The sequence below is a fragment of the Biomphalaria glabrata genome, chromosome 4 (genome assembly GCF_947242115.1).
Source record: "Biomphalaria glabrata chromosome 4, xgBioGlab47.1, whole genome shotgun sequence".
Classification (NCBI taxonomy): domain Eukaryota; kingdom Metazoa; phylum Mollusca; class Gastropoda; family Planorbidae; genus Biomphalaria; species Biomphalaria glabrata.
In genome coordinates, this window is record NC_074714.1 from 41895667 (window position 1) to 41920024 (window position 24358).

At 32.6% G+C, this 24358-nt stretch overlaps 1 protein-coding gene across 5 annotated transcripts in view; it reads left to right on the forward strand.

The window, feature by feature from the left end:
• Window positions 1–23201, forward strand: part of LOC106052449 (filamin-A-like) — a 102451-nt gene extending 79250 nt beyond the window's left edge. For 3 of the 5 annotated variants that reach the window (XM_013207858.2, XM_056027362.1, XM_056027363.1), the window contains exons 13-43: window positions 363–509; window positions 947–1060; window positions 1482–1602; window positions 2352–2576; window positions 3021–3593; window positions 4406–4579; window positions 4947–5057; window positions 5588–5800; window positions 6321–6491; window positions 6802–7079; window positions 7349–7538; window positions 8007–8251; window positions 11334–11375; window positions 11904–12024; window positions 12269–12409; window positions 12856–12984; window positions 13100–13273; window positions 13426–13587; window positions 13720–13923; window positions 14221–14373; window positions 14488–14616; window positions 16562–16726; window positions 17217–17318; window positions 17555–17692; window positions 17917–18047; window positions 18163–18280; window positions 18722–18892; window positions 19232–19332; window positions 19435–19549; window positions 19992–20189; window positions 20747–23201. In XM_013207858.2, coding sequence (XP_013063312.1) covers window positions 363–509; window positions 947–1060; window positions 1482–1602; window positions 2352–2576; window positions 3021–3593; window positions 4406–4579; window positions 4947–5057; window positions 5588–5800; window positions 6321–6491; window positions 6802–7079; window positions 7349–7538; window positions 8007–8251; window positions 11334–11375; window positions 11904–12024; window positions 12269–12409; window positions 12856–12984; window positions 13100–13273; window positions 13426–13587; window positions 13720–13923; window positions 14221–14373; window positions 14488–14616; window positions 16562–16726; window positions 17217–17318; window positions 17555–17692; window positions 17917–18047; window positions 18163–18280; window positions 18722–18892; window positions 19232–19332; window positions 19435–19549; window positions 19992–20189; window positions 20747–20934 — 5244 coding nt within the window. In that variant the 3' untranslated portion in view covers window positions 20935–23201. The remainder of the gene's footprint in view (window positions 1–362; window positions 510–946; window positions 1061–1481; window positions 1603–2351; window positions 2577–3020; window positions 3594–4405; window positions 4580–4946; window positions 5058–5587; window positions 5801–6320; window positions 6492–6801; window positions 7080–7348; window positions 7539–8006; window positions 8252–11333; window positions 11376–11903; window positions 12025–12268; window positions 12410–12855; window positions 12985–13099; window positions 13274–13425; window positions 13588–13719; window positions 13924–14220; window positions 14374–14487; window positions 14617–16561; window positions 16727–17216; window positions 17319–17554; window positions 17693–17916; window positions 18048–18162; window positions 18281–18721; window positions 18893–19231; window positions 19333–19434; window positions 19550–19991; window positions 20190–20746) is intronic. The other 2 variants (XM_056027364.1, XM_056027365.1) reach the window with 2 other exon arrangements.
• Window positions 23202–24358: the final 1157 nt, after the last annotated feature.

The following is a 24358-nucleotide window of genomic DNA, read 5'->3' on the forward strand; positions in this document are numbered from 1 at the left end:
TTTCAACAAATATTCTAATTCATCATATTGAACCACCATTTTTTCTTATGAATCTTGATATGGACTTGTAGCACTAAAAAGAATTTTTTTTTTTTTAAATCCCAGCACCTCTGCCATTCTTCTGTTAGGTCCTCCAGGACATTATGGTCTAGATTATTCTAGATTATTACCAAATCTTATTTACATATTGACATACATAGTCTATAAATAAAAGAAGAAAAGGTATTGGATTAACACAAGTTTTCTTACTAGCTCAATTTATTATGATATGTGATAAAAACTATGATTAATTTTTTATATTATAATTATTTTTCTTTAATGTTACAATTGATGTTTCTATTCAAAATTTTAATCTACAACAGGTGATTGCCAAAGGCCCTGGCCTTGAAAAAACTGGAGTCCAGGCTAACAAATGGGCAGAATTCACTGTGGATACTCGCGCTGGTGGACCTAAAGCCCCTTTGATTATCTCCTGTATGGATGTGGACTATAAACCTGTTGAAGTACAGGTAAGTCAATGGCATTACATTGTCCTTATCTTACATACTGGAGGTTAAGTTTGTGAATAAATTTTGTTATCTTATCATCATGGGGCATCAGAAACATTTGAAGAATCATGAACACAGCTAGACTTAGATTCTGAGGACCTAAATGTTTTGTGTACATTGTAAATACATTTTTGCCACCTCCTATTAAATACTAATTTCATGAATAGCATATATATAGCTCATTTACAAGAATATAGAAAAATGTTTATCTTTTTCTTTTTTTTTTTTTTAAGACAATAACTTGTCACAAAAGTTAGAATTGTTATGTTTACATTTATCTACAAATTAAGATAAGAAAAAAAAAAGAAAAAGGGAGACAGAAATTCTGTGTACAAAGGCACTAGGCTAAGAAATATTTTTTTAATGTTGAATAAATAAATGTTGATGTTTTATTGCAGGTGAAGGACAATGGCAATGGTACATTCTCCTGTCGCTACCAGCCCACAAGAAATGTCAAGCACACAGTATCCATTACTTATGGTGGTGTCATGATTCCAAATGCACCTTTCAGAGTAAGTTCCATCTTTGTTTAGCTGTTTAATGATTGACATATTGTTATTCTCGTCATGCCTTTTGTTTATTTATTTAAGTATATCAATCTTACAAGAAAATGATAGATAATGCAAATGTGAAACAGTTTTAAAAACCCACACACTTAGTTGTAGAGTTCATTTTCTTAAAGGGACAGAAAGTTCAACTGATAATAGAAATAAATAATTACAATCATAAGAGCATAACATTTTTTACATAAATAATTAGTTATCAAAGCCAAAATATTCAAAATATAATCTTCTTCATGCAAGGGACAAAAGTGATGTATATTTAAGTATTTTTACAAATTTAGGTTTGTAACACTCTATTTTTCTATGGTTTTTAAATATTCAGTATTGGCATCATTTACTTTGATAATTTTATGTTTCCATATGTATACAGGTTTATGTCTCTGAACCCAGCAACCCAGCCAAAGTCAAGGTGTTTGGACCTGGTGTAGAAAAAGGTGTTAAAACCCTGCGCCCCACACACTTTATTGTGGACTGCAAGGAAGCTGGTCCAGGTATTTTCACACTTAACATCATCTTGAAATTCCTCTCTTTTTTGTTTTCCAAAAAAAAATAAAAAATTTTTATCTTGATAAAACACATCTGCTGCATTGGATTTTACTCTGTCTTGAAGAAAACTGATAAGTCCAGTGCTCTAATAAATTCATAATAAGCTTCTTCTCTCTACCAGCCTTTAGTACCATTCCTGGCTATTTCACTACTGTTATCATTCATTGAATCAGCCTGCTTCAATTATTTTTTTTTTTGAAAGAGTAACAGCCCCTTTGAATGTAATCAAACATTTAATAGCAACTTAGTTGCTATAATGTATATTTAAAAAATTCACCCTTTACTGAATTCGGCAGATCAATGTTCAGTCCGAAGGTCAAGGGTCTCAATTTATAAAATATCGCAATTTATTTACACACTATTAATATTTTATTCTATTTTAAATTTAGCATACATAATTTATTTATTATTTTATTTTTATTAATTGAATCTAAAAAAATTATTTCCTTTTATTGTTATTTAAGAAACATAAAAAAAAAGAAAGTGTAAAAAAAAAACCATTTCTTTTTGGTTGAAGATAAAAAAAAGTCTCAAGTAAGCAAACCAAAGTTATTTAACACCCCTAAAATCCCTAAATATTGTTGTCAAGTGACTACTTGGAAAAGCTTTAAAAATGTTGAGAAGGAAAATTGTACATGACACTCATTATATACTTACTTATTTTGTGTATTAAACTGTTTTGCTTTTGATGCAGGTGATGTGGCTATTGGATTGACTGATGAGCGTGGTATTGATGTCCCAGTCAAGACTATTGATAACCAGGATGGAACATTCACTATTGAGTATGAGCCCAAGACTCCAGGACTGTACACCGTGCTGGTCTACTTTGCAGGCAAGGAGGTGCCCCAGAGCCCAATCAAGGTCAAAGTGGAGCCACACATCGATGTCAGCAAGATTAAAGTTGTTGGTCTTGAACCAAGTAAGTTTCTCATTGACTTTTTGATTATAAAAAAGTCTTTAATGCTTTAATGAAATGTCATCTAAAAAAAAATGATTTTCATTTACATAAAATAATGTTTTTTTAAAAAATAAGTTAGCTCAATTGTTTTTCATGTCTTGAACAAAAAATCAATTCAAAATGTTTTCACTTTTATAAACTTATTTTACATATAATATTAACAATTTATTGTTTTATTTGTGTAAATCACATTTTAAAAGTTGGATCAATGCTTAATCATCATCTAGTCTACATTTGCCAATAGTTTAATAGTTTATTTATATATTTATTTTTTTATTAAATTTCAATACTCTTGGGTGTAACTGACAGAAAGATCATCATTATTATAATAAGTTGTCATAACATTGTAAAAAAAAAACAGCATTGATTTTTACATATATTTAAGTCTGAGTCCAATCTTTTTAGCCATACCCATTGGTGTGCCAAAGGATATCAGCATTCTCTGTAAAGGCTTGCCAAAGGCTGAGGCCAAGGTTAAGATTGTATCCCCAACCAATCAAGTTTTGGATGTTCCTACCAGTGCCACTGGAGATGGTGCCAAAGCTACTTTTGCTCTACTGGAACCTGGCCCCCACCAGGTGCAGGTTACATATGGAGGTGTTCCTGTACCAGATTCACCCTTCCGTGTGGATGCCATCCAAGGGCCACCTAAAGTTAAAGCTTATGGCCCAGGTTTGACAGGTGGTGAGGCCCTGAAGCCGGCAGTGTTCACTATTGACACCCGAGAAGAGAAATCCCCTGGAGGTCTTGGTCTGTCTGTTGAAGGTCCTGCAGAGTCCCCAATACAGTGTAAGGACAACAAGGATGGTACTTGTGAAGTGTCTTATGTGCCACCAGTGCCTGGACCATACAATGTAAACATTTCCTATGGTGATCGACCAATTCCCGGCTCTCCATTTAAAGCAAACATTGCCCCAGCCAAACCTGGTTTGGATGTTAGCGGCATCAAGGCTTATGGACCAGGACTAAACCCTGCCGGTAAACAAACAGGGCATGGAAGATGCTAGCATCTTGATCCAAACAACATTGGAATGCACTGTGTTGTCTTACTATGATTAAATATTCTCTAACTTTGCTTGGAAGCCCACCATTCCTCCAAAGCAAGTAAACACTAACCACAACTCCATGCAGTAATCACACCTATCTATGTTGTACATTTACTTTGCTTAATTTTAACTATTGTGGAAAAAATATGAATTTATTTTCCAGCTGCTAAAGTTAATTGTACAATAAAACTCCTGGAATATATAGCATGGCTTGTAAACCTGATGCTTAAATATAAATTTAATTTTCTTTTTGTAAATTCCAGAATGTGTATGATTTCTTAGTTATTCTTTCTTTATTTTTTAAGTAATGTTGTTTTACCAAGGTTTAAGTTTAAATTTATGTTGTTTTTTTTTAAACTATTAAAGCACTAATATCAACTAACAGTGTCAGCTGCATGCTGCAGTCATTATATGGTTAAATGTTAGAGCAAAAAAAATTGAAAGCAAATATTTCCCAAATAATTATGACTTTTGAAACTTAATCTTTGATCAATGTAATGGCATGTAACCCCCTACTAGGAGATTGTATCCTAATTAATCAAATAGCAAAACTTTAATGTTTTTATATGTAATCAGTATTATTTACTTTAATGGATCAGTAAAACTCAATCTATATTAATCTTTCTTTAACCACAAAAAACAAATACAAATTTACTTTTATTAAAAAAGAATGTATTAATATGATGCTCTTGAAATGGTTGCCTCATTATCAGATTCTCATGTCTGTTTGATTGTTGCTTTTAGGAGTGTTCATTGAGTGTCCCAATGAGTTCACTGTGGATGCCAGATCTGTTTCTCCAACTGCTCAAGGAAAGGTGAAGGCCATTGTCACCAGCCCTAGTGGCCAGAGGTATGACACTGTGGTTAAGAATAATGGAGATGGTACTTACAATGTGCTCTACACACCTGTGGAACAAGGTAGGTGAACTTACATTGAAAAGGTCAGAAACAGTTTTTATGAGGAAAAAAATTTAGTTATATTTTTAATAGAATATTAGCATTACGTTTATTTAAACAAAATTTATGAAAGAATATAATGAAATTTGCTACAGATTCACGATTTAAGCAATTTTTTGGTGTACAGTACATTATGCCTAGCCTAGTAACTGACCTCCATAAATAACTTGAATAATTGTGACATCACTATGATAAATATTCATAAAGCATTTTTTTTTTTTTTTTTTTTTTTTTTTTATGTAATGGAAAAGATTAATTGTATAATCATTTTGTTAAACTATGATGATGTTGAATTTTTTTTTACCTTGCTTTTATTTTTTTTTACCAGGTGTTCAGAAAATAGATGTGACCTATGAGGACATTCCTATCCCAGAGGCCCCTCTCACTGTCACAGCTAAGCCAGGATCAGATGCCAGCAGAGTGAAGGCTTATGGTCCAGGTATTATACATTTTTTTATCAGGATATTTATAATTTGTATTAATGGGTGATAAAAAAATGGTTTTGTAAAATACACATTTAAAAATCTTAGAAATATTGAAGCATTTGAGATGAAACTGTCTAATGCAAACTGTGTTATAGATAAAAATATGTTGCTTTATTAATAAATGTCTTTAACAATGGAAAGATCAATATTCAATAAAAAAAAAAAAAAAAAAAGTTTTGGTAATACAGTAGTTTTTCACCTGCCAAATAATGTTTTTTTTTCAAAACTTTGATGTTCAGTTGGATTTATTTGTATTTATGGAGTTTTTTGTTTTCCATTGGTTGAATATTAGTAATATAGAAAGGGATCATTTCTTGATACTTAATTTTAAGTTATCAACATTCCTGGTTATATATAAAAATATGTAGCATATTGGTCTTGTTCTGGTAAAATAAACTATTTTTCAGTAATACATTTTGTGTTGGAAATACTTCCACTTTAAGGTAATTAATTTCTATTTAAAAAAATTTTTTTTTTAAATCAGGCCTTGAAGGAGGTCTAACAGACAAACCAGCAGTTTTCACAGTAGACATGAAAGGCGCTGGTAAAGGTGGTCTCGGCCTGGGTATTGAAGGTCCAGTGGAGACACCCATGAAATGTCAGGATAACCATGATGGAACCTGCCAGGTGGTGTATGAACCTACCAAAGCTGGACCCTATGACATCACAGTCAAATTCAATGACCAGCACATCCCAGGTATGTTGTTGAGAGGGACAGACAAAGTTTTTTATTGAATCTTGAATTATGCTCAGCCTTACTCTTAAGTGCTGGTAATAGCAAATGGTTTGGAAAAATGAGCTCTAGTTCTGGATTTAGTTCTAAATAGAAAGATGGTGTCTATTGAAAGAAAATATACTGAAGAACTAACAAAACATTAAATGAAACATCAACTTTACTTTTTTAAAACTCCTGATAAAAAAATTTGAATTTCTCTATTATTTAAGTTGCAAGAGTATTTATACTAATACCAGATTACAAACAAAATATGCTCTTTATTTCTATATTCCCACAACAATGATGCTGTAACAAAATTTAGGCTTTCGAATCTCATAGTTCCCTTCGCAATATATATATGGCAGATGAAATTAGTATCAAATCAGGATATTTATAATTTGTAGTTATATTGAGAAAGGAGATGGTTTTGTAAAATACACATTTAAAAAGATTCCATCAGTATCATCAAATATTTGAGGATTGTCTTGTTTATCTTTATCAGGAAGTCCATTCCATGTTGACATTAAGAACCCAGTCAACCCAGCCAAAGTCAAGTGTTATGGCCCAGGCCTTGAAAGTGCCAATGTCAAGGCCAATGCCCCTGCTGTTTTCACAGTAGATGCCTCTGAGGCTGGAGTAGCACCTTTGGAGGTGACTTACACTGACAAGACAGGTAGGAGCTCTCTAAAAACAATTACACCCAGCCATTAGAAAGACATTTCTTATAAGAAAAAGGTTCAACTGACTTAAAGACAAATATTTTTTGTGTTTATTTGTAGATGACTGTTTTTGTTTTTATGATGTCTTAGAAACAATGTATTAGAAATTATTAGATTTTGTTTTTCTTATTATAAATGCTACTAGCATAGATTTTTCAAATACTTTTTTTTTGTCATAAATGTATTTTGCTCATTCTACTCACAATAAGGTGCTATTTTAATAAATGTTGGCCTATATCTTTGAGCTATATTCTATGTTGACAGGTGTGAAGAGACCAGCTGAAATTGTGCCTGTGGATGATGGTGTTTACCAGGTAACTTACGTCCCAACTGCTGAGGGACCATGCCAAGTGGATGTCAAATACGCCAACCAGGCTGTGCCAAACAGTCCATTCCGTGTCAATGCCCAACCTGGTGTGGATGCTAGCAAGGTCAAGGTAACTGGTCCAGGTGTCAGCGGCACTACTCCAGCTAGCTTGCCTGCTGCTTTTAAGGTGGACACCCGTGCTGCTGGGGATGCAGATCTGGAAGTCTTTGTAAAGGTAAATATTTGTAGTATCACTTTGACTTTGAAATACTGGTTAAGATTTTAAACTTCATACATTTTTAGGTTGCAAAAAAAAAAAAGAAACAAAAATTCCATATTGTAAAAACAAACCTTGCTATATTTAGAACATTTATCTTGGAAACCTTTTTTTTTTTTTTTTCAACAGGTAAATATATCATGACCTCTGCATACTACACATTTATCCTATTAGACAATTTATTGTTGTAAAAGCTATTAATGACTTAAATTTTATATTGTGAACAGAGACCAGATGACACCTACATTAGACCCTTCATCCAGGACAACAATGATGGCACCTATGATGTTGTGTACACACCTGAAGACCTGGGAGTCTATGATGTCACTGTCCAGTATGGTGGTCAGAATGTCCCAGGATCGCCTTTCCATGTCAAGACCACTCCAACTGGAGATGCCTCTAAATGCAAGATCACAGGTATTATATATGTTTTATTTCATCTTAATGTCATGTAACATTTTAGGATCATGAAATACCAGTTCTTTAACCATTGGCCTTAAGAACAGATGAGCTGAAAGGTGTACATTTACCTTACCTATTACCAGTTCTCTTTTGAGTTTTAATAAGTCATCAGAAAAGTTGTTGCTTGTTATTTCTCAAATAGAGATTTTGAAAACCCTATTCCCTTCACTTAGTTCATCATCTTATACTCGTTTGCTTTGTCAACAATTGTTTGTCTATATACCACACTGAATGCTTTTTTTAATAAAAAACAATTTTTGAGAAAAATAGTATACTTTTGTAATTTTTGAAAACTTCAATGTTATTTTCATATTTTTTTTAATGTTATTTTTTTAGCACAAAAGTTTTTATTTTTAGAATTTATTTCTTCAAAAAAATCCCTGTCTTTCAATGTGTTTTTTAATTTGTATCTTTTCTCTCTAGATGGCAATGACAAAGTTGTTCCAGTCGGCAAGGAAACAGTCATCACAGTGGACGCCTCTGCTGCTGGTGTCGGCAAGGTCACCTGCCGCATCAGGTCTCCTAATGGCACTGACATAGATATCGACATCATCGAACAGGGAGATGGCACCTTCTCCATTTCTTTCACACCCCAATTCCCTGGCCCCTACACCATTGAGATCAAGTTTGGTGGAGAATTGGTACCAAATGGAAGTTACACTGTAGAGGTGAGTAACCAGTGTTTGTGTGGTTAAGCAATCCTACTGCCAACTAAGTTGTTATCTTTCTAATGCATAATTTGACTCTGGTTCTTTTCACTGTCTCAGTACAACTATGCATTGTTTATTCTTTACAAGTACATGCTTTTGTATATGAGCACAGTCTAAAATGACTGGAAATAATTTCTTGAGTTAGATCTTAACAAAAATAGTTCTGTTCAAATGAATTTCATTTAACTTGGGTGGTTCCAGTTCCTAAGCTCTGTTTTAACCACTTTCAACATATTATTCTTTAACAGTTAAAGCAGTTTAACTCTCTACAAAATCATTTCTTTTTTTTTTACTTTTTTATAGTTTGTTCCTTATGTCTAATTTCATTTTACATAACAGTTTTTTTTTGTTCTAACCACGAGCACATAATAATGACAGTAATTTATATGGTTGATTTGTGTCCTTTCAGTTTTTATTAACAGTGTGAACACCATTGTTTCATCACTTAAAAACTAAGCCAGTTCTTATAAGTCTATGATCTATGCAATGAGCTTTTTAAACTTTGCTCAATTGTTTTCTTGTTCTTTTCTGTTTCTAAACTTTTTGGTACCCTTTGCTAAACTTTGATACCATTTGCTAAACTTTGATTACATGCATGAAGATTGAAGAGCTTCATCTTTTGTTCCCTCTAAAAAAAAACTTCTTTGTTTACCACCTGCTTTTTTTTTCCTTTTCTCTTTTGGTTATTTCTAAATGTTGAAGCACTAACCACTTAAAGTGGTGAACTAAATTATAGCCAGGTTATAATTGTTTGATGAAGCATTTATCATCTTTCATATTTTATCCTTTGATTTGTCTCATGAAACTGTTTTGATGATGTGTACAACCAGTCTAATCAGTAGACAGGCTAGTCCAGTTTTTTGTGATAATCAGTTTTTTTTGACAACTTTCTTAAGTGCCCTTAATGGTACCAAGCAGAAATGTCTAGACCAATGAATTATATTTAGTACTATGTAAGAATCATCCTAGATCTAGTCATCACATTGAATCAAGGAGTTTTTGCTCTTTGCCTGCAGCAATATCAACTGATTTTTTTTTTCTTTCTCCCTGGTATCTCACACCCAGCGTTCTCTCCAAAATCAAAGTTAAAGTGTCCAGCTTTTACCACCAGCAACCATATGATGTTGCTCCTCCTAATTCACAATAGTTTGCTCTTGATGGAAGAGGCCAGGTTGATAACAGGTTTTTCTATCGACAACTCTCCATCCCTTTTTCAGTTCAACCCTAAATATTTGAATGTGGCATCACTTAAATGTGCTAGAAGGATCTTGTTTCTAAACTTATAGAATACATTTCACTTTTTGAGTGTTCATGTTTTCTTTTTCCTCCACTCCATTATTACATTTTTTTTTACTTTAAAAACTGAAATGTAGACTCCATTTGAAGTAAGTCTAACAAAATGCCACCTTGAGGATATCTGTCTATCACACTGTTAATTATGATTAGGACATTTTTTTAATAATTGGTAATTTTTATTTTATAGTAAGTAGGCTATATCATTTATGACACTGGTTTTTCTTTTAATTGCTATACCCCATTGAATTTGTAGACTCATGACAACATAAGTGTATACTTAAAAGCTCAGCATTTTTTTTGTTACTAAACTTGATTCAATTTGAAGTGTGTGTTCATGGAGCCAATCTTATCTGCTCACCTCTGTCGTTTTAATTCCACTCACTATCTGGCTTTGGCACAGGGTCTACCTGTCTAACTGATATTGTTAGGTTCAGGGTTTGCAACTTGAGTTATTCTTTTTGTAATACAGAATATGCACACTCAGCAACAGCAACAGTTTCAACTTGTTTCTCAAATTATTGAACATACAAGTTAAACCAAAGTATTGTTCAGTGTTTACAGAACATTTTCTAAGCACACTTACATACATTGACAATTCAGAGTTAGAGTTGTAAATTGTGTAGAAAAACTAAAATGAATTAGTTTCAAGTAGAACAAAAATCCATGGGATATCTCTTGCCATTGATGAAGTTGATAAACTTGGAAACCATTCATTCTTGATATCACACCAAAGTAATTACAACTATGATTTCTCTTGATATTGAACAGTTCAAAGCAATTTAACTGATGCTTTCAGTCTATCTATGTTTGTTCTTATCATGACATAGTCTATATCTGATCCTATCTTATTTGACAATTATACAACTTTCTGTATTGGTTTTCTGTACTTTTGAGTTCTTTCATTAGCTTTATAATAGCAATCCTTTCAGTGATGAACTGAAATGTGAATATCTATAGAAAAAAAAAGGTTTTACCAAATATAATGCTGTATGTATTATGCCTTACTGGTTAGTGAACTGACATTTATCTTGCCCCATCCTTCTGACCCATCCTATCTGTATATCTGCCAGTGTTTACCCCAGTGGGTGCTGTGATAGCTGTGCTCACCTGAGATAGCCAGCCACAGTGGCGGAGTGCATGATTAATTTGAGAGTTATTTCCTACTGGTGAGGTCGCTGGATTCTCTTCACTTACTTCTGTGGATATTTCTCTTATTTACAAAGCAGTCCAATATGACTTGAAATAATTATGATGTTGAAAACAGCTTGTTGGAAAAGGTCTATAGTTTAAAAAAATTTTTTTTTGCTAAATAGTATTCATAGAATATATGTGAAAAAGTATTCTTTTTTTTTTATCCTTTTTTTTTTTTTTTTTGCTTTAGTCTGTTCCAGAAAAACTCTCTGCCTTTTCTGTGTGGGAGGGTATTAGTCAATTTGTTAATTAAAATATTTGTCTGTGTTTCTGTACCGGTACCTTGAAGGTGGAAAAGTATATAAAAGTAATAAGGAAATTTAGAACAGTCATGTCTTTTTTAAAGTTAAATCACCACTAACATTAATCAAATTTGCTGGTATTTTTTTTTTTAACTATGTATGCATTGAAATTAAAGGTACACCAACTAATATGATTGTTTTGTAAAAAAAAACACCTCCCCCCCCCCTTTTTTTTTTCCACTGTCACTTTTAATGACTGCATGATTTGCATGTAATTTGATGAGTTGTTCCCCTTTTGTGTATCCCATCAGGCAGTGCTAGAAGAGGAGTATGCACGTTACCTGGAGACCAAGGTGAGTTAAATCCAGTTTAAAAGCTTAGAAAAGATTGGCTGTCATTTAACTCCAGTTGATAACTTGAAGCAAGTGGCTTCCATGGCTAGACAATCTTATTTTGTTAGTTCTATATTTTACTTTAACATTTTGGTTGTAGGAGACTTAGGTTCAGGGAAAGAATAGTATTTCGTGGTGATACTATTAGCCAATAATTCATAATGTCTACATCATCCAAGGAATCAGCCATTCAGCATGATATTATTTTGTAGGAGCACATGAGATTGTATTCAATACATGGATGTCATTTGATATTTTTTACATCCACTTCACAAAATGTGTAGTTTTAGTGATTTCAATTAAGCTTCTAATGACTAGTAAAAGAATCATTGTGAATATGGATACAGACTTTAATTATGTCTAGAGATTTTTTAAAATGTGTTCATGAATATTTAAAATGGATTGAAAATTAAAATTAATTTTAAGTACTGGGTAGTTGTTGAAAAATAAAAGGAATAAACTTAACATAAGTGAAATGTATCATTTCAGGTTGGAGATGAGATGATTTCAGCTGACAGAGTGGATTCCCTACTTGCCACAGCCCCAGGCGGCTTGTTCCAGCCAGTGGACTTTACTCTTCCAGTTGGTCCTATCTTCAACTTTGTCTCAGGTTAGCGATGTATATTTTTATTCAAATCTTAATAAAGCATTAGGACATTGAAACTACTCTGTGATTTTAAGTAACATTTATACCCTATTGATGTTGTACAATGTATAGTGAATCTTATGTATAGTTTCAGTTATTACAAATATTTCTGGAATAATAAATGTATTGTTTCCATTTGTGTTTGTTCATATAGTTGTATAACAGAGAAGATTATTTAAATGTCATGTTGTGTTTGCCCTCCCTACAGCCACTGTGGTGATGCCCTCTGGCAAGAGAGCCTACCCTAACATTGAGGACAACAAGGATGGCACAGTGACAGTCAGGTACCAGCCAACAGAAATAGGCCTTCACAAGCTGCACATGCAGTACAACAATGAGGAGATTGAAGGTAAGAGACTGTTCTGGTCTAGAATAAACACACATGTTTGTGACTATAGATGGAAAGTTAATCACAAATGTAGCAAATAATTTAACCAATGGGAAAATGAGAAGCATCAATGGATTCAGATTAATGATTTCATATTGTGTATTAAATTGAAGTTACACATTGTAGGCAGTTTAATCCTTCATTTAAAATTGTGACTTTTTACTGGGTTGAGAAGTGCGATGCATTAGCCATTCATTTTAAATTGTATACTATTAGTCATTGTTATATTTCCTTATATTTCTTAAATTTATAGTGCTGATATTGAAACCTAACCATACACAACATTATACAATATAAATAATACACCATTTAATACTTAATACATTAATATATATCAGGTTGTACTTAGACTAAATTGAACACTAATCAATAAGATCCAATAAAGCATATTTCCCTTGTATTCACAGGAAGTCCATTCTTATTCCATGTGGAGGCCATTGATTCAGGCTATGTGACTGCTTATGGCCCAGGCCTTAGCCATGGCGTTGTCCATGAACTGGCTGTGTTCACCATCAACACTAAGAATGCTGGAGCTGGTCAGTCCTTAGTTCAACTCTTTAGTTGATGTATAAAATATGTCAAAATGTTTAAATCAGTAATTAGGTTTATGTGAGGCTAAATTTATCCTAGAATCAATATCTATTTGTCCAGGTGGTCTGTCATTGGCCATTGAAGGTCCATCCAAGACAGAGATCCAGTGTAAAGACAATGAGGATGGTACATGTACTGTATCTTATCTGCCCACTGCACCTGGAGAGTACTTGATTACTGTCAAGTTTGCAGACAAGAACATTGCTGGATCTCCATTCACTGCCAAAATTACACGTAAGTTATGGCTCATTGAACAAAATAAACACTACTTTTTGTTAGAAGCATTGTCTTGAAAGTCATTATTTATACAACTCCTAGCCTCCAATAGCTTTTAATTCATTATAAAATTGTGACTATGAAAATTGTAAAATTAATTTTCATCATAGCTGGAGAGCCCAAGCGTAAAAATCAAATCATGGTTGGCAGTAGTTCTGAGGTCTCCCTCAAGGTCACAGAACAAGATATTGAGAGCTTGACAGCAACCATTGTGTCCCCATCCAAGAGGGAAGAGCCCTGCTTCCTCAAGAGACTGGCCAATGGTCATTTGGGTATGTCCTGTTTTTGTTTTTGTTTGTAGGAAAGCAGTTAAGTGTTAAAATGTAGTTATCTTATAATTGAACATGAGTTAATCTTTAAACATTCAATTTTGTTTTATCCAATTATTTTGTTTGCTATTTCAGGCATAACTTTCACACCAAGAGAAACAGGAGAGCATTTGGTCAATGTTTTCCGCAATGGCCAGCATATTGCCAACTCTCCTTTCAAGATAGTTGTTGGAGAGAGTGAAATCGGCAATGCCAGCAAGGTGAAAGTCTATGGCAAAGGACTGGAAAAAGGAATGGCCAATGAGGTCAATGAGTTTATTGTTGACACTAGAGAAGCTGGTGAGTAGAATAATAATTTTTAGAAAGATTTGTGTAATACATATGAAGTAAACATTAAGGATTTCAATTTTAGCTTTTTATTTTTAAACAAACTTTGTACAATTAGTCCACCAGTATTTACATAATGAAGTATGCACTGCCATCCTGTCCTTAATAGAATCTCTAGCTTTGCTCTGTATTCTGATATTTACACTTGTCTTGTTTATTTCCCATAAAGTTTAATATCTTTAGTCTCACCCTTTTTTATATCCTTTGTTATGTTTGACTTGACATTGTATATACTGTTGATGCTTTTAGGCTATGGAGGTATGTCATTGTCCATTGAGGGTCCCAGCAAAGCGGACATCGAGTGTCATGACAATGAGGATGGCACCTGTCGTGTCACCTACAAACCAACTGAGCCAGGAACGTACATCATCAACATTAAATTTGCTGATCAACATGTTCCAGGTGAGGTCAATGACATTTTAAAAAGTGAAACGAAATTTGGCCAAAATATTTAATTTTAAGCATTTTTTGTTCAGAGAAGATTACTTATTTATTCATTGCTCTTTCTATTTTTAGGCAGCCCATTCAGTGTTAAAATTGGAGGTGAGCCTTCTGCCAAGATTACAGAACGTATCACCAGACACAAGGAGGCCGCTGACATCACACATGTGGGCAGTCAATGTGAACTTAGCTTGAAGATACCTGGTTAGTACCAATACATTTTTCTTCCATAGTAAATTAGATAAAATAGCATCCTTGCCCCCCCCCCCCCTTTTTTTTTTTCCAACAATGATTCTGTTCGGAGAATTTTTTTAAAAGATCTTTTTGTTTCACTCTCATAATGTCTTATGATCAATCTCTTATATGGTTCTTGGCTTTTGTGTGTGTGTGTGTGTGTGTTTGTTGAACTTATAGTCACTTTTTAAGTACTTCATTTATCAAATTAAAAAAAAAAATATGACCTCAAAGAATTGCTGACAAAAACCATTTGGTTTTTTTTTTATAATTTTTTTTTTTTTACTACAATATATTCCTAACTGTGATTGAAATCAGTATTCTCATTGGACAAGTATACTTTCCTACACTTTGTTAGTGACCTAAGGTAATTGTTTCTTGTTGCAAGAGATGTGAGACAAACTGAAACACTCTTTCAGTACACACTGGAAGTTACATTCTCTTATCTGGGTTGAATCTTATCTAAAATTAACATTTTAAAATCAGTGTTTACCAAAATAGCTTGCTGGAATGCCAGAGATAATTTTCTTTATAACTTGACTTTTTCTTCTGCTTACCTGTATATCTTTTTTTTTTTCAAGAGAAATAATTTTTTTGAGGAAAAAAAAGCTGTACCTGAAGTGGTGTTAAGTCCCATTTCCATCAGAGGCAAGAACTGATTAGATTAGCCTCCCCTACTTTTCCCAGAGTATTTTTTTCTCCTTGGTCTCAGCTGGCTTTTCCTTTCAGGTAGACAAGAGTCTAAAAAGAAAACTATTTTAATATTTATAGACCAGCTCTACAGGTGAATAATGCCTACCTGTGCATCTTTAAAACTTGCATAGCCTTTTTTTTAAGTCAACCATTCCATCTTCTCAAAAAAATGTTATAGGAATTTTCACTAATTCTTTGTGAAATCAAATTTCAATTTACATTGGTGTTTTGTGTGTCTATTTTTCTTCAAGATCAGGATTCATTCTTCAGTACAATTAGTGAAATATAGTTCTAAAATTATGTGATAGCCTTAACGTTGGATAAGATTTATATCTTGAAGTGATGCTGATGAACAATACCTGGAACTTTGGTTTTCCTTTAGAGATTACATCCTGTTTTTTTTTTTTGTTTTGTTGGGTTTTTTTTGGCTGGAGCATAATTTCTTGAGTTGGTCAGTATTTCAATCACTCTCTAGCCATCCTAGAATATCCAATCTGTTTTGTGTGAAATAGAACTGTGGTGATTTCTTGAAGCACTCAACATGTCAGTGACTTATTCCACTCATCCTATTTGGTCAACCTCTAGCAAGTCTGACTTGTTGCCATCTATTGTTGTTCCTATTTCAATTACAAAACCAGACTCATACTTAGGTAGGTTTTATGAACATTTGTCATTCTATGTCAAACAATATACATTTCCAATTGTCAGAGAGAAACATAATTGACACTAAATAAATAATTTATTTTTTTTAGTTTTCTTTAGATTTGAAGAAAATGTTTTGCAAAAGAACCAAAAGAGTATAGATTCCATGTGTAACTTTAACCAAAATAGTGTCAATAGTTTAATAATTTTGTATTTATTTTGCTGTTTGAAATTTCATTTCCACCATTTGTGATGCCACAAGTCTGTAAATTCAGATGCTCTTTTTTAGCATGGGCACTAAACTAGTGATCTGTTATGTTTCTTTCAGAAGGATGAATGTTATGTTTGCTATTTGATTTTTTCATTACTGGAACTTCCTTTTTTATTATTACATCAATATTTTATTTCATTTTTTAGTCAAAAGCGAATTTTTAACTTAAAGCAAATAAAAATGTTTTCACCTGGCTTGTTGTTTAATAGTGCCACCTTTTGATGTTTATGATTGGCACCTTGGATAACCATGACATATCTTTTTTATTAGGTTTTGTGACTAAATATTTCTTGTTGAAAATATTTTCAGGAACCACTCCCTATGACATGACAGCATCTGTGAAGAGTCCATCTGGTGTGACAGAAGTATGTGATGTGGTCAGCCTGGATGACTCTCACTACAGCATCAAGTTTGTCCCCAAGGAGATGGGTGTCCACACTGTCAGTGTTAAACACAAAGATATGCACATCCCAGGTGAGTCATTGTACTCTTCTGAAGTCTCAATACTGCCACTAGCTTCCTTGGGATTCCTGATGTTTGTTTATCGACTGTATATTACTTTTTCATGTATTTTAATATGACAAGATTTAAGGAGTATTATATTTTCTTTGCATTACTTTTTTAAACTATTACAGTTAAGAAATAACTACAAAGGTATTCCAGTGTTTACTGCTGGTCCTAACTTCTCATACCTAGTCCTAATTGAGAGTGATTTAAAAAAAAAAAAGTGATTAAAGTCAAATAGATCTGGTCTTGGGAAATGTAAAGGTGGATTTGTACTGGTTACAAATCATCCTAGTGAACATCAGAAACAGGCTTTCAAAGAGATACTTCCCTGGCTGAACTCTTTTTTTAATGCTGGTTTTAGTCAAAAAATTGGAAAGAAGAAACATTAATTTTATGTGATTATACTATTATTAAACATGTTTTTTTTTTATCTTTTTGTTTTTGTGTATAACAATAGGTAGTCCATTTGAGTTCACTGTTGGACCCATAGCTGGCGGAGGTGCTCATAAAGTACATGCTGCTGGACCAGGTCTAGAGAGAGGAGAAGTCACTGTTCCTAGTGAGTTTAATTAATTAGCTTTCGTACTGACATGGAAAATAAAGATGACCTTCATGCTTTTTATCGGTTAAACCTTTAGAAGGTTAAATCTATTTATTGTTAGATGGAAGTTATAAAACTCATAAGGGAGAATATTTTTTTTGGGGCATAGAATAGATATTTTATTTTTTTTGTGTTAACTGTTTATAAGTTTACTTAATTTGTGACTGTAATGTACTTACACTGACTTTATGCAGATGAGTTTAACATCTACACCAGAGAGGCTGGTGCTGGTGGTCTGTCCATTGCTGTTGAAGGGCCATCCAAGGCAGAGATTGACTTTCAGGATAAAAAAGATGGCTCTTGCCAAGTCTCTTACAGAGTTACAGAACCTGGTTAGCACACTTTTTAATTTAGTATAATAGTTCCTATTAGATAAACAATTGATCTATCATGCCTACATTTTATAAACTGTATTATTTATTACAAAAATTAAGCTTTGAAGGTTTTTTTTAGGTAATGCTATTTCTAATTAATTAATAGCTTTATTTACATAGCAAGATAATTTAATTTTGATAGATAGTTAAAGATAAAACCCTCATTTCATATTGTGTTCCAGGAGAATATTATGTCTCTGTTAAATTCAATGATGAGCACATCCCAGATTCACCGTTCAGAGTTAATGTCACACCTTCTATTGGGGATGCCAGAAAAGTGGCTGTACAATCCTTGCAAGACAGAGGTTTACAGGTATGACAGTACTTTTAAAAGTTATAGTATTCCTTTCAAAGAAGCCATTCTTAAAATATTGATATAGCTGAACATGGGTTAATTTTTTAAAAATGTTTTATTGATTTGTCAACAGGTGGGCAAACCTGCTGCATTTGTGGTCAACTTCAATGGTGCTAAAGGTAGACTGACTGCTCTGGTGGTCTCACCATCAGGATCAGAGGAAGAAGCTCTTGTTCAGGATCTTGATGATGGTAATTTAACCTGTACATTTTATCTGAACTCCCAGAGGAGTTTGTAGAAATATATTGAAAAATTCTCAACCTGTATGGTGACATGTATACACTGCTTAAGACAGCAGGGTTTCTGTCCAGGGCTTTTGCAAGAGAGGATTTGAGCCTCTCAATCCTTCACTCAAATGGAGTTTGATAATGATGATGATTGAATAATGTTTAGTACTGGTAGTTATTTTTTATTTTTTTTTAAATCTAAATTTTAGTTTATTGGAGAAATAACATGTAAACTACCAGATCTGTATTGTTATCCCTTTTTTCTTTATAACATAATATTTTATATAATATAATTTTACTACCAATCCTTTCATTACAGGTCTTACCTCTTAAGTGATATTGAAAAGGGCTAATATTTCTATTTTATTAACATTTGTTATTTATTACACTTTTACCTTTCCCCAGGAAAATACGCTGTGAGGTTCATTCCTCGTGAAAATGGTGTCCACTATGTCCATGTCCTCTTCGACAACTACCACATCCCTGAATCTCCTTTCAAGATTGTAGTGGGCAAGATTGATGCTGATGCTGGAAAGGTCACAGCATATGGTGATGGCCTCAAAACAGGAAAAACCGGTTCGTAGTTCTACATACTGAAATGTTATTTGAAAAAAAAAATTGTTACAGAATATTTTTGTCAGACAACATTATTGTATTGTCATTCAATAAATTAATGAGACAAAGTAATAAGTGAACTCTTTACAATTTTTTATTATTATGTCTGGTGACTTGTAGTATTTTGAGCTTATGTTGAATGATTAGTTTATATCATCAGTTATGTCAGTGTGAAAGTTTTTCATTTAATAATACGTATTAAAATGATTCGATACATAAAGAGTTTATTGACTTCATAGTTTATACTTAGGTGGTTTGATGTATTCTGCATAAAAAGTTTGAACTCCTAATCCATTTTAGGACAAGTGGCCAAGTTTATTGTGAATACAGTAAATGCTGGCTCTGGTTCCCTGGCTGTTACAGTAGAGGGTCCATCCAAAGTTAAGCTGGAGTGTAAAGAGGTATGTATACAATATAGATGCTAAATTGCACAACTTCTTTGTTCTTTTTGTTAACTGGTATGTCTAATCAGTTTTTACTTGTTGAATTTTAATCTTTGTCAGGTTGAGGAAGGCTATGAGTTCAGCTACAGCCCAACTGCTCCTGGAGATTATCTCATCTGCATCAGATATGCTGGTGTCAACATTGCTGGCAGTCCATTCAAAGCCAAGATTGAAGGTCAGACATGGTTATATTTGATAAGATGTGAAAGTTTGATCATGAGATCCAACTGATACTTATTTGTGCCTACTGTATTTAGAGAATAGAGACAAAAACACACAATTCTTTTTATTAACCAAATATAATTCAGTGCTGTCTGTTTTTGCAAAATAGTCTTCCAATATTCATACAATGCTTTTATGGAAAAATGTTCTTGTCTCTTACATATAAATAAATAATATAACAAGTGGTTTGCTATTTACACTTCAATGAACTTTATAGAAATTCACATAATGTATAATAGGGTAGATAGGATATGAAAGATTTTATTTAAAAAAAAATAAAAAAATATGTGATCCAATGTTTTAAGGACAGGCTTAAGTAGCTTATCATAAATGACATGTTTGAATCATTGTATCTTACACCTGTATTCACTTAACCAAAATCTCTGCCACATCAGGTCAAGGCAAGCCTAGTGCAATGCAGGAGCATGCTTCTGTTGTGGTGGAGACAGTCACCAAGACCAGCACCACCACCAGGTTCAGTGGCATTCAAAGATTCAGCTCTGATGCCAGCAAGGTCACTGCCAAAGGTGCTGGCCTCACCAAAGCTTTCTGTGGCAAAACAGCCACATTCACTGTGGATGCCTCTGGTGCAGGTAAGAGAAAAAAAAAAAAAAACCTATTGAATGCTTCTATGTCCTGCAAGGATGAAACAAACAAAAATGTTAATATGAATTTAGTCCTAGTTGAAGAGAAAGTCTGTGGCTACATGTTTTTAATTAGTTGGTATGACTAAATGTAATTATTTAGTTGATGTCATTGTCATGACAAGATGGCATGTAGAAAAGGAATCTTTAAAAAAGTGTCTTTTTTTTTTGGCCCACAGTGTGGTAGAGAGCACCTTCTAGTTTAAAACATTTTGTATAAAACAACTCTTCTTGTCTCATACAGAAAAATTGTTCCCCTTAAAAGGAACACCCATTATTTTTTGTTTTTTTTTGTCATTAATTTTTCAGCCTAGTAAAATAATGAATCAGCATATATTAAATTTTCTCTCTTAATTTGAGTATTCTCCCTTTGCTTAGGGTTTGAATGGTGAATTAGAGCTGAAGGTTTAAAATGTTAGGTTTTTTTTTTGTACAAGTAAATATTGGCTATGAAATGTAAATGTACCATAAAACTGCCATAATAAAATATTGTGTTTCTGATCCAGGCAACAACATAATGTACATTGGTATGATGGGACCCAAAGGTCCTTGTGATGAACTTATAGTCAAACATCAGGGCAACCTCCAGTACTCTGTCCAGTACATGGTCAAAGAAAAAGGACGCTACATGCTCATTATCAGGTGGGGAGAACAGGAGATCCCAGGCAGCCCTTTCGCTGTGGAGGTCCAGTAGGCTCATCTAAATAATTAGAAATCATAGTCGCTTTTAATTTTGGCAAATTAATATAATTTATAATGTTTGAAAAGATAAATCTAAACTTTTTTTTTTTTTAAAGTGTACACATTAGACAAGAATAATAATGTAATGCAAAAATTGAAAATGTTTATTGTATATGACTTTGAATGGTCACTGCCTGTATACAGAAATTGGGCTATCAGTTTTTTTGAAGTACACTTTTTTTTTGTTTTTGTATGTGTGCATTCAATGCATTTAATAGAATAATAAATGAAGCTGTTGGGAGGGAAGTAGTGGGAAAGTCTTTTAGAATTTCTTTTTTTTTTTTTACTCACTTTCTGATAATACAGCTAGCTATATTTTTTAAAATGCCATTTGTTGGATTTTATGAAACAAATCACGTCCAAGTTTTTAAAGTGCCTATTTTATTTTGTGACTAACGGAACACCAAAAAATAAATTTTTAAAATGTGTTTATATTTTTTTAACAAAACATTTGTGGAGTTCATTCTTATTGTCACATTTTAAAGTCAATGAAATCTTTTGTTGCCTAATGAACATTTTCATCCAAGTTATGGTTGTGAAACTATAGTCAAGCCATAGCCGAGGAGAATGTTTCCTTCATTCAAATAGCAATTATTTTTCTACAAGTTTTATCAAACTAAATCTTAACATATTTATAACAAGAACAAACTTAGTAAAACACTTTTTTTTTTTAAATTGATCATTGTGATATATATACATACTTATACAAACTATTTTTTCATTGACTTTTATTTGATAGTTAGTTCATTTAGTTTCATTCTCTTCTATTGCAAGATTGCATAAAATTGTAGTTGAAAAGTTTTGTTTTGTTTTTAAAGAGGATTTGCAATCATTAGTTTAGCTACATGTACAGTTTTTATTTTCTGTTCAGTTAAAAGTCTACTTGACCTTATGATTTTATGTTGTTTTTTTTTTGTTTTAAATTGTGGTTAAAGGTGAAGGATGTTGTAGAAACAAACATAAGGTGCTTTGTGTTGATTTTAATGTTTCTTCTTTCTAATGTAGAGTTAGTAGTTTGGTGAGTCAAAATCTTTTCCTATAGTCGGACAGATGAATTTTAGTTTCAATTTTTTTTTTTTACTTTATGATTAAGAAATTATTTGTATATCATTGGTGTGGATATCTTGATTTGTGACTCATAACAGTTCTGTATGCCAAGGCATCATCTGCTTGCCACAAGTTCTTATTTAAATATATTTACACAATTTTTTTTTTCTTAGTTTTATAATTGTCAACAAGTTGTCAAAGAACTATATATATTTTTCGCTACATTTAGAAATTATTTATACACATACTTATTATTATCATGAATATATATTCTATAGTTTTACAAATGAAAATAACAAAGCAAAAAAAAAAAATGAAAGAAGAAGAAAAGAGTAGATATTATGATTCAAATGTCTGTCCTTGCTGATACGAGTTGTCATGGAGATTTCATGTGTCAATATAACACTCTGCCATCGGAGGGACAGACATGTACATACATATATACACTTGTTTTTCTTTTGTTTTGTTGTGGCTGGTGTTTCCTCCAGTTCCTTGTGCTGCTATCAACTGTATCTATGGCTGGTGCTTTGTTACATTACAGTGTAGAGAATCAAAGGAATTATGGGATAACAGATTCTTATTATGTGTTTTGAGTAATAGATTTTTATTTTATTTGTTTGTTTTATTTTTCAGATCTGCTGCTTCTATGTTGTTTGTTTTTATATTTATAAGGCTGTTCTTATTGAAATGATTTTCTCATTTATTTCACTATTTATTAGAATTATTTGTATAGCAGGTTAAGGTATAAAATTGTTAAACTGTAAGCATTTTTATTTCAAATTTGTATTCAAACTTGAGACAATTCAGAAATATGTTTTTGTAGCTGTATTTTTGAACTAATCAAAATGTCCTTCTATCAATGCTTACATTGTAATTCCACTGCTGGAAAATGTGTTGCTGTGATTGGCTGTTTGAGGAGAAAGTGATTTGTCAGACTGCTCAACCTCTCTGTTATTGTCGATGCTTTTGTCTGTGAGTAGTCTCTCATCTTCATTTGAGTTTATCCATTATAGTTTTTGTTTCATTTTCTTTGAGTCTGAGAGATCATTCTTTTTAATGTATTGTTTTCAAGGTGTGCCTGCTAGTCTGTCATATTTTTTATTTTTTTTTGCTAACGAACATGTATCTCACTGAATATAGACTCTTTCATTAAAAGTCTTTTTTTGTAACTAAGTGATTTGACTTTCTTCCTTTTCAACTGTTTAGTATTAACAAACTTAAGGTAATAATTGTGTCCAGAATCCTGTTGGTGTATATGACTCGTGTACAGAATTTTTAATATATACAGTATATTGACCTTTGAAATTAATAACCATCCATTTATAAAATTAAAAAAAATGATTCCTCACAAAAATTAATAGTTTTGTAGCTTACTGTCCAACTTGGTGTGATGAACAAGGCTGAATCATTTAGCCTGGAGGTTTAAACATATTATCAAGCCATTAAAATACCATCTTAATTTTACTATTTTATTATTTATGAAATTCTCATGTGATTAAAAAATAAACAGTTGTTATGATTTTAGGGGTTAATACTCTGTCACATTGTGGAGGCTTAGTGGCTGAGTGATAAAGTGCTTAGCTTCTGAACTGGGGTTCCTGCTTTCAAATCCAGGTGTAGACTGGGAATTTTTATTTGTTATCTTTGGGTGCCTCCGAGTCCACCTAGCTGTAATGGGTACCTGACATTAGTTGGGGAAAGTACAGGCGGTTGGTCTTAGTGCTGGGCCACATGACAACCTCGTTAAAAGAAACAGATGACTTTTAAAAATGGTGTACAGACTTTTTACCAGACAGACAGAATTAATATGAGCTTTGTAAACAAATATTTGTGTAAATCAAGTTATGTTCATTCCAATGTAATTGGGTTAGTTGGTGAGCTGTGAATGCTTGTCAATTAGAACTTTTAATTAAAAAATAACGTGGGTCCAAAAACTTATTTTAATGAATCAACAAATACTAGAATACCAATAACATGGCTTTATTCAACAAAATTAGGCTACAGTGAACAAATACAAACACGTCTCACATTGTTGAAGTACTATAAACACACATGCAGAAAATAAACAACTTAGTTACACTACAATTATTTATTCAACTGTAATATATAGAGGAGACTATCATAAAGTTCATCTCTATGAATGATATATGGTTCAGATTAATTTGCTGTAGAGGTTTTAGCTATATACATTTTCCATTCTACCGGTGTGGGTGTATGATTCAGTTTCTAGTTACTGTGAAAGTATATCCTTGACAATACGGTATATATATAGTATTCATTCATTTAATTATTTTATTTTATGCAATACAATTTTGTTTAATAAAAAAAAT